This window comes from Papilio polytes, unplaced genomic scaffold (genome assembly GCF_000836215.1).
Source record: "Papilio polytes unplaced genomic scaffold, Ppol_1.0 DF821289.1, whole genome shotgun sequence".
Taxonomy (NCBI): Eukaryota; Metazoa; Arthropoda; class Insecta; order Lepidoptera; family Papilionidae; genus Papilio; species Papilio polytes.
The window spans coordinates 1,762,702-1,778,005 of record NW_013527915.1 but is presented as its reverse complement, the minus strand read 5'-3'; the positions used below and the strand labels follow the sequence as shown (position 1 = coordinate 1,778,005).

At 33.0% G+C, this 15,304-nt stretch overlaps 1 protein-coding gene across 2 annotated transcripts in view; it reads left to right on the top strand.

The window, feature by feature from the left end:
* Positions 1–15,304, top strand: part of LOC106109304 — a 63,517-nt gene that overhangs the window by 23,259 nt on the left and 24,954 nt on the right. Inside the window, exon 1 of one of the 2 annotated variants that reach the window (XM_013290755.1) lies at positions 12,181–12,517. The exons of the other annotated variant lie outside the window; for it this stretch is intronic. Coding sequence (XP_013146209.1) covers positions 12,436–12,517 — 82 coding nt within the window. The 5' untranslated portion in view covers positions 12,181–12,435. Of the gene's footprint in view, positions 1–12,180; positions 12,518–15,304 lie in introns of those variants that run through there. 2 annotated transcript variants of the gene reach the window in all.

Here is a 15,304-nt window from a genome sequence, read left to right as displayed (position 1 = left end):
AGGAAACGCGGTATTGATTCCACTTCACATCTGTCTATTGTGTGGTCGTGGTATTGCACCAACAAGCTGGACTATTCCTGCTGTAGTTGGCGTCTACCACTGTTCTACTTTACCCTTTCGTAGAAAAGCTTTCTCGAAAAACTGTTAGGTTATGTTAAACTCCTACTTATAAAGGTTAAAAGGCTTTTATTTTTTTTACAATAATCTTGAAATATACGATATCTGACTAAATGTATTACGTGTTGTCCGATTCGACGTCAGTGTCGCGTGCGCACCGCATGATTGCAAAAAGAAGCCGTAAAAATTTGTAATCGTGCGTATAATCGCATCTCGCAACACGTTAAATAATATTTGTTTTGTATAATGTAACATAATAAAAGGTAGATGTAATACTTTAAACTCAATATTGGAAACATTTTTTCACCAAAGAATGTTTTTAAATTATTGGTGATGCAGAATAACCTGTAAAATGAAGAACACCGAGGGTTAAACTAATTTATTTGTAAATACGATGTTTGTTAATTTAATTGCTAATTTATTACGCCTTGTAAAGCTGTTGGGCTAATCAGTGCTAATACGTATAAATTAGGGAAATCACAAAAATTATTCATTTATACCAGACCCGTGGTAACATGGCCCCGGGTTAATCCGGCACTTCTTGTAGTCCATCTTCATTTTGGTTCATAAATCGAATGATTCGTAATTATGATTCTTATGCGTAGTTTTATTATTGTGCATAATATTGTTGTTACACAATTATTTGCTAATTTAAACATATAAGTCTGTTTACTTTACGTTTTTTATATTTTTGGGAAGTAAATAGTGTGAAAGACTTGACTGAAATATAACCTAACTTTCGCTCTGTGATGTCGACGTATAGATAATAGAATATATAGGTTTTGTGTACCATTAAGTTTCACCAGGCTGACATCAGAAGATGCGTCTAATGCACGACTAATTTCTAAAAGCTCTTCATAGCCGACAGCCATTCAGCCTCGAAAGCCGTCTAAAGTGCCTCTAAAACGGTACCAACGCATTGTGCTAGAGTTAATTGAAGATCTCTGAAAGGAATTCTCAAGTCCTTTATCTTTACACTTTAACACCGACAATAGAATGTTATATCAAGTCTTATCAAGTAATTTTTTATAACTGCTTTACGTCGTTAGTCTTTTAGTTATTAAGAAGCCACTTGGGAAGTCTGTTAACATAATTTTACTGTGAGAATTGTATCTAAGCAAGTGTTTTAGTAACCCTTATTATTGTTTGAAACTGTAAATAACCAGTTTGAATGAAATTATCGAGATCAACTGTTTTTTTTATTACGATTGTACTATCTTCATTTAAGGAATTATAATCTTAAATTGATATTCATCTATCGTTAGTCTTTGTCATCGCTAATACGCATGGCGTTGCCTATCATCGTTTATTTTATCCATAATCGAATAAAAAAAAGATTTATTGACTCATTGTAATGCCGATAAAAACTCAACACTTTCATTTTCCCTTGCGAGGAACTTGTTACTAACAATCAATTATCGATTAAAAGTTGTTCCTTTCGCTTTTTGCTTTCATAAAGCCGCCGTGAAGTCTAAATATAGAAGAGACACGATTGTCTAGACCCGACAGTTCTTTGACCAGGCCCTAAAACAGCGAGGAAAGTTGAAATGAAACATGTTTAACACGATTTCCAGTTCAAACTCCAATAAGTTCATAATTTTATATACTTTCATTGCTTAAAAAGTAAAAGTTATTAACTCAAACATCAAATAATTCAATTTTCCTCGGTAAAATCAATATATTTTGACTGTTTATACAATTTTTATTATTGGTAACGGTAAGTAAAAGAAAAAACACATCATTTTAGTACTTCGAACGTATTATAAGATATCGAGAAATCTAGACATGAGAATTGGTGTTAAAAATGCATTTACGAAGACGTGCTCTCAAAGCGGAAAATGTGTTTCGCATTCGCCAGTTCCGATGCGCTCACATTAAATTTTAATGAAATATCATAGAAAGGTGGCTTTCTCCGTGTCTCGCAATCAGAGAAATTGAAAATATAAAGTCTTACTAAAAAGTGACGTATCAAACGGCTGGCTTTTTACTAACAATATAATTAGATGAACATTCTAGAACGCGGTTTACACGCTGCTTTTGAAATTATATGCAAATTCGTGATAATTATTACACGCAAATTAGCACCATACAGTTTTTATTTTCACTTGAAACAACTCTATTAATATAATTTGTTTAAAGTAATTATTATATTTGGATAATTATAGCGATCTGTCCAAGAAAAGTAAATGTGTCATTCTGGCCTTCTGGCCATCTGCTTTAAGAACAAAGTAATTATTTCAAAGTTAAACATATAGAAGAAAGTGTAAAATCTGCATGTTAATTTATGTAGGGTTATCATTAAAGTAAATACTGAGTACATAAATATTTTATTAAGGTATACATTTCAATGTCGAACGCTCTATTGAATCTTGTATAAAAAGAATAAAACACGGCCTTAATTTGTTGTAACGTTTCAAATGATCTTAAAGTCGCTTACATAATGACTATCTGTCTTGTTTGTAAATACTTCAATACATTACACTCGACTTAAGTGATGTAATGAACGAAAACCAGATCGCCTTACAGATGAGCGTGAATAGAAGGGAAAAAAACGATCTCGTGCGTGTCGCCTTGCGATGTTTTTTGACTGCAAAGTACCCGAAGTTTCAAGTTATATCTAAACTAATAATATAAAAAGGAAAGAGTTTTATTGTTGTATCCATTAGAATAACTCAAAAACAAGTCGCGAGAAATAGCTAGTATGTAGTACATTTATTAAAACTAAGATTTATTGGACTTCAACTTTTTTCAAATGTATAAAAATTGTAGTTAAGTAAGCCGACATTGTGGCGACACTCTCTAAGTATGTAGTTAATATGCAAATATACAAAAGGCTCGATTATTTCCGGCACATTACTTTGCACATTCAATGGAGCCTACACAAATGTAAAGTGGCGAAAATAGCCTTGAAAACGTTCGACCTTTTTCTCAAGTGGGACAAAAACATCCGAGGCTCGGTGGCCTAAGCTTTAGTATTCCTAACGTGCAGTCTTCGGACTTGGAAATATTTTGCCGGAGAAAGTTGAACTAGGCGTATTAGTCTCCTGTTCCTCATTTGCATAAATCATGACTCGAGTTATGATAATTTACCCCATTACTTCTCATCCCTCGGGTCAGGAAAAGCTGAAATTATAGACTTCATATGCCTGGTCTGTTTACTATTTATAAAATGGCGGACATGAAACAATTGAATAAGTGGCTACTTTTACGGCAAGGGGTTATGACTAAAAAAATCGGATATTGGCAAAAAAAAAAATTACACGCCTCACTATTTCTTTACTACTTGTATACTCTCTCTATGTATGTATACTACTTATATTAAATGTTTTTTATATGTCTATGTTACAATTAAATTGAATCATAATAAATTGTAAAATTAATAAATAATCAGAAACAGATGCAAAATTAACGTCGGTATTTTCCCAATCTAAATGAATATAATGAATTGATTTGAAGCGATTGAATATCTGATGTTCGTGACTGTATCGTACCTAACTCGTAAACATTTGGCGTGGGCAGCGACAGCTTCGACGTTTTGTAAAACGTTATGTTTCAATATTGCTCTAATTTATTTCAGTTCATTCATTGATTCACTGCCTTACAATGTCATAACAATGTTCGTCCCACTGCCCGTAGACTGGTGAAAATTATTTCTGTAATAAAGACCACATTTAACTTTATCAGTACAATATATTCTAAGCACAATAACAGTTAATGAAGTCAGTTGGATTTATTTAATATTTCCTTTATTATAAATTGAGATAATTGCTTTATTCACAAAAGACTTCAAACGTATGTTTGACATCTGTCACGATCTCACGATTACGTTAAATTTCAGCGACCTTAAAGAAAAAAAGACAAGTGACCTAGACAAATAAAACAATAAAGTAAACATTTTAATTAATAAAAAAGCACTGAAGAAGTGCGACATCAACTAATAATGTTTTGCATCGACATCAACTAATAAATGCATCCTCCTACCCGCAGTTTATAAAGATCATCTCAGTAAATAATATCCCTTTCGCACGACGAACTAGAAACAAGCGAACAAATTGTTCACCTTTCAAATACAAGTGGATTTATCGCGTCGTGTTTGAACGGAGAGATATACGGAACGAACGAGGAAACCTTTTGTGGGCATAGATCAGGCTTGCGGACATTTCCACTGATTAATTTTATTCAACTACCTTAGTAGGCAGCGGATTAATAAATGTACTTGTACTAAGATAATGCTTAGTACACACTAATGACAATGCAATAATACAAACCCGAATATTCTTTACCAAGTACAGTTATTTAGAATAACCTTTTTATAATATAAGTAAGTTTGTGGCATGGCTTGATCTCACAAAAACGTTATAAAGCCGTATTACTCAATAAAAAGTTATTAGTTATAATGTTTTGCAAATAAAAACAGTAGATTTGACTTCACTATTATAACATTTACTGAGCAAACCAAACAGTTATCAGTGTTATATTTATCTATAGTAATAATCAACTTTTTAACAAGCAACATAATGAGAAGATTGGATATCTCGACAAACGGATTTATGAACATCGATTGTGTTGTAGCAATAGGGTTACCAACTGTTCAGATTTGACCAGAATTTTGCGAATTAAGTCTTTGGGTGTGAATTCAACGAATAGATTTCGTGGATGTCGTCTTTTTGTCAATTGACGTCATTTATTTTCCTCCTTTGGCTAAGGGCTAAGAAGTAATAAGATCGTCGTTTGTTTTTCGTCATAAGTGTTAAGGGACGGGTCTACATTTATTGTCAAGTGCCAGCCCTAGATAGCAATAGTTATCAGTGGCAGCCTTTAAGGAAGTGTTGGCTCTATAGATAACTGGATTTACATTTCGTTACGCACTAACTAAAACCACTAAAGGAAGTTCATTCTAGCCCTTACGTTTACTGAAATACACAAAGGTTTGTTATATAACACTTTCATTTCTGTTATAGAACGTACAATTTACATACAATTATGTCCATGTCTGTCTAAACAGATATAACAATTGTGATTTCTGGGAATGTTTAGGATAGAAAAGGATTACTTTGGTGCCGGAGGCCTAATCTTAGTCCCTTTCCCTTTCCACCCTTTTCGTCAGAGGAAAGTATGAGAAGAAAAAGTGGTTTTACGCTGGAGACGCATTGGAAAGGAAATGTTCTTTTTATGTGCGTCTCCTCCTCCGTCAATTAAGGTAGGCAACGCATCTGCAATTGCGGATGTTTATGGGCAGCGGTCGCTTTCCATTTCGGTGGATTCTGGCTTATCAACTAAAACTGGCAATAAACATTTTCCATAGCAGTGTAAATAATAAGTACAATGTAAGACCACAGGTGTGGTAAATAGTTAAGGTGCTATGTTGCGCAAAACACAGTTGCACATAAGGTACTTGCAAGCTCTCGCGAGAGAAAACTTTGGGACTACATACGAGTACTCGTACGTGTTCCATGCGAAATATTTGTAGTGTTCTCATTACTGCAACTTATATCGCCGTTATAAAATACATGGTTCTTTTTATTCGTTTTAATAGAGAAATCGATACCATATGTATAGTCATCGAAATAAGGAGCTAACTTATATACTTAAGGTGTAAAAAAAACTAGAAATGCATAATCTCAATCAAGAATCGAACAAGTTCGCATATTTAATCTATCAAGTATGGAAAACTGAGGAAAGTTAACTGGAAGTACGTTTATTTTATATTAAAATGAAGGAAATGTTACTGGTATAGTTCGCATGTTACTTGAATAACTTTTCATAAAAATAACATGCAAAACCACCTCATAAAAATTAGACAGCGGTAAAAGATGTAAGAAGCAAAACACGTCATGACCACAGTCTGTTACACAGTGATATCATCAGAGTCTATAAACGGACAGTATACCAAATTAAATCAATCATATATAGACAACTTATTCGTAATTTTCGGAACTAGTACGCGTACATCCGATCGCCGTTCGCCAAAATTCAATATGGGCAATGGAACGGTGCTAATTGCGTAAGGAGGTTCTTGCAAAAAGTATCCACTCAACCTTTCAAATTACAATAATCATTAACTTGACACGACACTTCGTAAATGCTACTTGTTAAGTGTAATTAAGTTTCCATTTACTTGAGTATTTAGTAGGCGTTTTTCAATTGTTTTTTTCTTTTAAATATTTTTATCGATTGATTAGGAAGTAACTGTTTCAGATAGCTAAATGACAAGGATCAGCTGTTGTTAATGTGACGTTTGGACACTTTGCACTTTAAACAATAGCGTAATCATACAGATTATCACGATCATATGAGTGATAAAACAACGATGAAAAAAAATATTGAAAATTTAATGTATATTTCATTAATATAAGATAATTTATTAGATTATCTTTTTACTTAGATTAACATTTATTTGTCATACTTACGTAAAACACTACATAAGAGTGGATAACTCTTTAAAGGCAAGTGCACATGTTAAAGAAAAAACGAAAAGGTAAACTGCTGATAAAACCAGACTTAAATACTTTACAGTAATACAATGATATTTAATGGAGTTTAAGTTGTCAAGTTATAAGTGCCTAGTTACTAAAAAAAAATAGATTTTTTTTTAAAGCAATAAGGGCTATTTTATTTTATTTTATTAAGTTACCAAGTACCAAAATTCTTAAAATTGAAATCTTAAAGAAGTGAACGAATAAAATAAACGAAATATGTTAATTTCAATACATAAACCATAAGTTCTTAGATACATTTTCCTTGTTTGTTCTTAATAACAGTACAAGACATAACTGTCCCTTCTCCTTAGGGTTATTTAAGGAATGATGCTTTCAATAATCATTAAGTAACCCTATAACTAAGAACTTCAGGGCTAGCATACATTAAGCTACCTTTTACTTCTATTACCTTATAAAATTGTAAGAAGTAATGCGAAAAGTGATCGTATCATTTCCACAAAGACCGGCAACGCATCTGTAGTTCCTCTGGTAATCCGAATGTCCATAGACGCGTTGATTACTTCGGTGTTGCCGCAGTTCGTTTGCCCCTTCTATACTAATGTTTTAAAGTGGAAAGATTTGTATTTTTGTATGTCTTGAAATAAGTCAAAAACTGGGCCGATTTTTTAAATTCCCTCACCGTTAGATAGGTAATTTATCTGTGAGTGATATACATTTTTTTAATTTCACGCGGCCAATGTAGCGAGCAACAGCTAGGCTTTTATAAAAACATATACTACATCTAGATCACAAGAAGGCTTGTTAGAGTTTTACTTTTCAATTGCTTTCTACTACCAATTGGCCTGCGTGTTTGTTGATCTCTTGTTGGCTGCATTTCAATGATAGTGTTCGAACATTTTGATTCACCTTTCCCTTCCGTCATCCTTAGAGTTAGCGAGCGAATAAATTATCATTTTCTTGTATCTTAAATTATTCCAAAGGTTACAGCACGTCGAGTTCTAACAATTGCCAATATTTTCCTGTTGATCGTTATGATTCTAAACACGAACGACTTAGTTTCTAAAGTATTATTCCAGGATTAATCTAATTTATAAACGTTTTTGATGTTTAAAATAATTTAAGCAATGTTAAAAATACTTCTAATAATTCATGTTGATAGCTACCATATTGATTTTTATGAAATTTTATATGTCTTATTCAAATAAAGCGTTCGTCCCTGAAGAAATATCCAGTAAATATTGTACTTTAATTAAATAAAATTGTGTTTATTTGAAATTATAACCATTAACTAAAATGCCGCGTTCGCAATCCTTGTCGGGGCCTTCACCTTATTTTAGTATTATTAATGCATATAAAGCAACAGCTCTGTTAAAAATTTTTTTTTTTGAGAGAATTCTAGCATAATTCTCATAGGTTTATAGATCCTACATCGATGCATTCACATTCCTTGTTTCAAATTAAAATTCAGGTCATTTATTTCATTTTTACAAAATATTGTCAATTTTTACAAAACCATACCATGCACATACATACATAGATTCACTATAGTAAATCACCATTAAAAAATCCTCATCACTATAAACTTCTCTTCCAAGAAGTAGATGAAAGAGCCCTGTCCTAAATTTTCTGAAGTTCAACAATTTTAACTCATTTGGCATCTTGCTGTATTTTTTTATACACATAAATAAACAGCTATTAGTATACTAACCAAGCCTGAGGTTGTCCTGCAGCACTAGTCTAAAAGGGTCTTTCATGTCTTGCTATAATATGTAAAATATACAATATATTTTATTAAATTCGCTTTAAAAACATTGGTAAACTAACACCTTGGAACGTTTTTACATTTATGTCCACGTATATTAATAGCAAGTAAGTCCTTTTAAGACGAGAACTTATCTTTACTATGTATATCAAATGTGAATGTAAACAAAGTGTATACGGAAATAATACGAGAAATACTACATTCTAGTGACATATGGGCACGTGATCACGTTTTATATAACACTAATGGAATGCAAGACATTTTTTGTGTCTAGTCAACGCCATATTGAAGTTCTTTTTATGTTACTTAAAAAAACCGCAGGCGCACCTTAAGAAAGTCGATACAGAAGTATGCTACTGCGACAAAAAATATCATCTCAGACGTAACATAACCCGGCTCGAAGGACCAGAAAGGGCTGTCTCATAACTTTTTTGTGTTAATATCGAAAACAATGTAATACGACTGTTCCAATGGTTGACGAGCTGTATTTTTGTTATGGTATTACATTTTGTTCAAATAAATTCATTCATTACATACACTTAAGGCCATTCACACCGGGCCATTTGGAACGAACGGCAAGGTAAACTGAACGTAAGAAAGCAAACATGACAACAGCCTTGACCAAGTTTGTTAATTGTTTTTGTAGAAATATTCATATGTGTTATCTATAACGTGCGTTGTGTTACAAAATTGTTAATAAAGTGATAGGAACGTATAAAATTATGCTGTAATAAAAAAAAAAAACTTAAAACGAGAGATAACAAAAATGTTTTAGCTGTTACGACTTCAGAGAATACGATCTTAATATTTTTTTTTCTTTTTTCAGGTGGGTTCTGCCTTTCCAAGAACTTAAAAATTACAGCAAGAGAGGTAAAAGTTAATGTTCATATTTAGATGATTTTCTGTTCATTTATTTTTACCAATCATTTTTAAACACTTTTTTCACACATCAGTAATGCAATACTAGTAATATAAGTACTTATGAAGAATCAAAATAGATAGTTAAAGTATGTACCGGTACCAGTATTGATATATGCAGTACCAGTGATAGGGTAGGGCAAGGTGGGGCTGCCCAGGGCGCCCTTTATGCCATTTTTCGTATTACTCGTACTGCAGTTATTGGTGCCGTAAATTCGCCCCCGGAGTATCGATAACGTTAAACCGGCTTTAGATAAAGGATCATTACATAAACAGTAGCAATTTGATAGATTTATGTCTTGTCTGTCTGTGAATATGTTTAATTTAATTAGACGCGAGAACAGCGGGTTCCGTTAGTTACAACGAATGACCTTATGTAATCTAAATGGTGTCGATTCTTAAGCTTCCTAGCTTACATTAAGTACCTCAGCACCTTTGAAGTGCTGACATTTAGCGCTTGACATTTAGAATTTGTGAAACATTACTTCAATGTTGTTACCTTTTATAACACATTTTTCTACACTAGTGAATGTTTGACCTAAAATTAAAAGAAGATTGTCAAAAAATATCCGAATAAAATACAAAGTCGATGTATTCATCTTGGTTATCGAATCGGGACATCGCGAAGTTTTCGATAGTTATTGCAATTACTACGTAATGTCCCAACAATTCAATATATTTTTTATAGTTGTTAACATGATTACAAAAACGATCGCTTTATAATTTATCCCTTTTAAGTCAATAATCATTATACCGTATTTGGACAATATTTGTTATGGAATCAAATCGAAAACGATTGAACAAAAACAAGTCTTTTAAAAAGTAATTTGACGTTGCGCAATAAATTTTATATTTGGAATTGTTTTGGATCACCGTTTATGTTCGATAGCCAAGTGTTAAAAAGTGGACAGTCTCAGTAATTTAATTATGAAAATGAAATATAAATAGATGTTCGATTATAAGTATCTCAGAGCGTCGTTGGCTCAGCGGTTTAAGCATTTGACTTGAAATCTATAGGTCTTAATTCGATTTTTTTTGTGACTAAATACCCACTGTTTGCCTGGAAGAGGTATTTACAGATTCCAAGGGCTTGAGGTGGCCGAGCGCAGATGGCGCTTAGACTAAACCTCATTTATGAGTAACTAAGCTCGAGGGCTCCCTCGGGAGCCTCGGCACGAGCCGTTATTTCGTTATTAATACCGGATTGGGAGGCCACCGAGCTGTTAGATCGCTTCGGTGGACGCTCGGAGGAAACCTGCACATATAATTCAAAGATATGTGTGAAGTCAACCAACCCGCACTGGGCCAGTGTGGTTGACTATGGTTTAGTCACCCCTTACTTAGGGTAGGCTCCTAGCCCCTCGGTGGGGACGTATCACTATACATGTCAATCATCATCACCAGCTAGTGAGCTGTACGAGTATCTTTATTTCTGATCTTTATATCTGATAGATAAAGACTGTAACTAAGTAATTTTAACCAATCTCAGACTTCCAGTACTAAGAATCGCTAATTGGCCACAAAGGAAGGCAAATTCACACCTCTGTAGGAGTCTTTATCGCGTTTTTAAATAGTTTATTAAAATTCTCCAAACTAAATTTTAAAGGCAATTTAAGGCATTGCTTTAGTATCATTAAGCTGAGAGACCTCACAATTTTTCATGGTTGACTACCATTGATATGACGTACCGATAGAAAATAATTGTTATTTTTATAAATATTCACATGCCAAGGATGATATAATGTTATGTATACATCATTGAACATCATCATGAATAATAGCTATTGTTGGCCTGGGAAATTTTTATTTTACATTTTATTATATACTCTATCTATTATTCTTATTATAAAAATAATTAAACTACTATTAAATGGTTATAATATATTACTCACTGTTAGCTTTTAAGTCAAATGGCAAATTTCAAAGGCATTGAATGAGTCATTAAAAGGGGTTGTTAGGAGTGGCAAAATGCCAGGACGTTTCAAGTCGTGGGGTCTAAAGTACCTCTTACCCGTAGGAAGAGAAATAATGAGGATGAATTAACTTTTGCGAAATGTTTTAATTGTTTATTCATATATGGTATAGCTGTTGCTATTTATCGTAATAACTTCTTAAGAAATGAGAACAATGTTTAACATCTGTGTCTACTGAGAGTGACGTGGGAGACAAACATATTTTCTATGGGAATTATCTAAAAGCAAGACAATGTTTTACGACTATTTCATTAACAGCAATCTAATTTAACGCCTCATTCTTGCCTACGGCATCTCTTTCGCATGATGTAAGTCATTAGGTGTGCTCGTTAATTATTTTAATACTCGTTTACTTGCGCTTGCGCAATAAGCTTTCGCTAGCGGCCAATAAAATAATGTAGCATTGTCCTATCCCTGTGAACAAAGCTTTGTGAACGCCTAATAAATTGTTATAAACTTTCCTTATAATTTATTATACGATACCATCTGTTTATTGCATAACATATTTCAAACTTCAAAAAGCTGTATCAATTTTTTTGCTTATCTTTTAATTGTATCACAATCTATATTATTTATTATCTATCAATTATGTAACGACGGAATTTCTTTTTATATATAGAAGAAGAAAGAACATACGAAACCGACGTTTTTATTAGCTACCTCCCTCCCTCGGTTCCTCGGATCCTGTCTAAAAGTTAAAGAAAGGAGATCTTTACAATGTGCTTTTACAAAACAACATGATTTTCAAGAAGAATAACCTATATGTAATGGTTGTAGACAGTTCATCCGATATACGCGATAGTAACGCCAAAGCGCCTGGGCGAGCATATCGACATATAATCCGTCCCGCGCATGCGTGCTAATATTTTCTCAAAGGCGTTGTACGCATGCGCTGTGTTAGCGCGAATCAACACGAGGCTAGTTTACGACACACGGCTCCTCTTTACGCGGTTCTGTCGCATAATTGATTGTCCACTCGATACTGACATTGAACGGGCAGTGCGGCGGTCGCTTGCACGATTCGCCTTTTATTTATTTAAGTTAAAAACAAGGTTTTGTATCTTGTAGACAAATAATTTTCGTATCCACCCTACTTTAGTGTCAGTCGCTCGTCAAATTACGTCGTCGGATATATGCGTGAAATCTGTGATATGTGCTCGGTGCGGTATTAATTGTGCTTATGTGATGTCTTAGCGTGTGTTAAATAGTGGATGGACGAGGAACAATGGAGGTCGTCAAAGAAAAAACTGGAAGAATCGAGGATTTCGACGAAGAAGGTTGGAATTCTCGACGCTGCATGTTAGACGGTAAGAATTCATGAAATTTTGCAACACTTATTGATTTTTTGTTTACATCATTAAGTGTATTGGTTATAAGAATAATGTTTTTGAAAATAAGAAAAATAAAAAATCGAAATACCAATCCAAGCACTGAGCATACACAGTGTATTGATTTTTGCTGCAGTTAACACGACACGGACTGGTGTTTACATACTCATATGTACCACGGACAATTTAATCGCTTACTTTACAAGTAAAATGCCATGAAAATACTTATGAAAACCACTGTACTGTACATTGAAGTGGTTTTCATAAGTATTTTCACCACCATTGTTTCATTTATCGATTTTTACTGCAGTGGACAGCGGCATATAGCGATATAAGTGCATACTATAGCTTATCTAGGCGTATCTCGGGTCTGCCCTTCACTCCAAAAAAGCTAACAACTATCTAATATTAAGTACTGTAGTTAATGTTATTATTTGTTATGTGTTTTTATAACTAACAAGATATTTGAAGTACCCACAAATAGGAATGATGAATACACTGAGATCTGTAATTCCTTATTACTTGAGAAAGTATTTATATTATTAATTTTTCATAGAAATATAACCCAGACACTGACCTTGAAGTTATTAGGGTTTACATTTGAATAATGTATTTACAAGTAGCTTAGGACAAACTAGCTTTTTAACCAAATAACAAACGCTCTTGGAATGAATAAATTATTTATACAAAATCAATATTTTCAATAATTAATGTTTAAACTAAAACTATACTTGTTTGAGTAGTGAGTCATAATATCAAGCGAATGCGAAAAATCGAGTTCGGCAACCGAAGGCAGATGGCATCCCGTTTTGGCAGCGGGCGAAACTTATTGTGATCCTTGCGGAGCGTGCCGCTGCGTGCGTTCACCCCAACATCCCTCCCCTCGCACTACTTTATAGGGTTTTAAAATCGATACCAACCCTCCCCATGCCAAACTCACTGAGCTATTACAACTACGCCTATTAAATAACATGTAGTTACTGATCTAAGTATTTAAAAAGGCAAATTAACTATACACTAATATTTTAAAGATTTGTCACCAATAAACTCATGAATTACAAGACCGTTAAAAAATAATTGAATGTTCCTAATTGTTATTTCGAAGTCTAGAATCAATAACTACGAGATTTTTTTTAATTAAATGGATTGTTACAATGCTATATTATTCCTAAGTGTAGATTTTGATGTTGTAAAACTATTAAGAATGTTAAACTTTAGCCAAATGTTTTCCAAAATTGTTAACGTTGATATTTTCCGACGCCATTTTCATCCGTGATCGATTAATATAATTTAGAGGTCATTGTAAATTTAAAAATGGGGCCGTGTTTGCAGATTACCAAAAAATATAAAACTCCTCCAAAGTATACGATCATACTTCATACTAATATTATAAATGCGAAAGTTTAGATGGATGGATTAATGGATAGATGAATGTTTGTTAGAGTTTATAGCCTAAACGGCTGAACCGATTTCGATGAAATTTAGTAAGGATGTAGAGGATAGTCTGGAAGAACACATGGGCTACTTAGTTTTTTTTTTAATTCCACGCGGACGGAGTCGCGGGCGAAAGCTAGTAAAAATTAATGCAACATATAATGTAGGACACAATGAATAGGTTCAAACTTGTTAATTCTTTGTTCGTGATAATCTTGTGACTGAGGGCAAACGGTTAATATGATAGAGTGACCTTTTTGTCACTAAACATATAAAACCGAACATACACGTGATAGTATGCGTGATGAATAATTAATGGAGTAGATGTATATGTATAGACAATCTAGAATATTTTAAAAATAAAATAGCTATAGAAATATTTTACTTACATAACCTATTTACTGCCATCTAAACAAGGATATCGGTTACTAAAAAAATATAAAAGATTAGTTATATTCTTATTAGTATTCCGTATGGTAATATATCTACAATCTTAGATTAAATACAAACATACACCAGGTGATATTAATTCTATTCCTAAGTATACGAACAAACACGGAAGTAAAACCTATCTGTCAATATCAAATTGATTAAACAGGTAATAAACGTTTGTGGTCAGAATTATATTATGTTCACGTTGTGGTAATACATTTAAACGGTAAAAAACGGATAATATCTCAATTACCATATACGTTACTATTAATTCTACCTTCAAACTATAAAAATAACATATTAAAAAAATTACACATGATTACATACTAGAATACATGCTGGAACACTTCTGCAAAGTGTACTAAATATTTAAAAAAACGCAACACTGTTTATCTCTTCCTAGTACATGCAAACTTTAAATAATCTGTACACAAAATTCCCAAGTATTCTATGGTCATAGATCAGACAATGATAAGTACATTCTTGCTCAATGTGACAGATTAATCAAGTTATATTATACTTTATTAATATAAGTACTAATATAATAAAGTGTAAACACACACTACTTCGTGCCGTAGGATGTCAGCAATCACAGCATATTTTTTAATAATTCCTCCTTTTATTGAAAGCACTACACTTAAGACACGGTTTAGGATACACATTTTCACGCTATTAAACTTAGGGGGTAAATAAATTGGAAAAAAACCTGTCATGTCGGGACCATAAACTACAAGCTGCCAACATTAAGAAAGCAAGAATATTATGGTAATATTTTGACATTTGCAATTGAGAATTTGACAAATGTAAATAATAAAAACCGACTTCCAAACAAAATACACGAAAAACAAAACAAAATGCACTAAAAACAAAACAAAATACACCAAAAACAAAATATTCTCA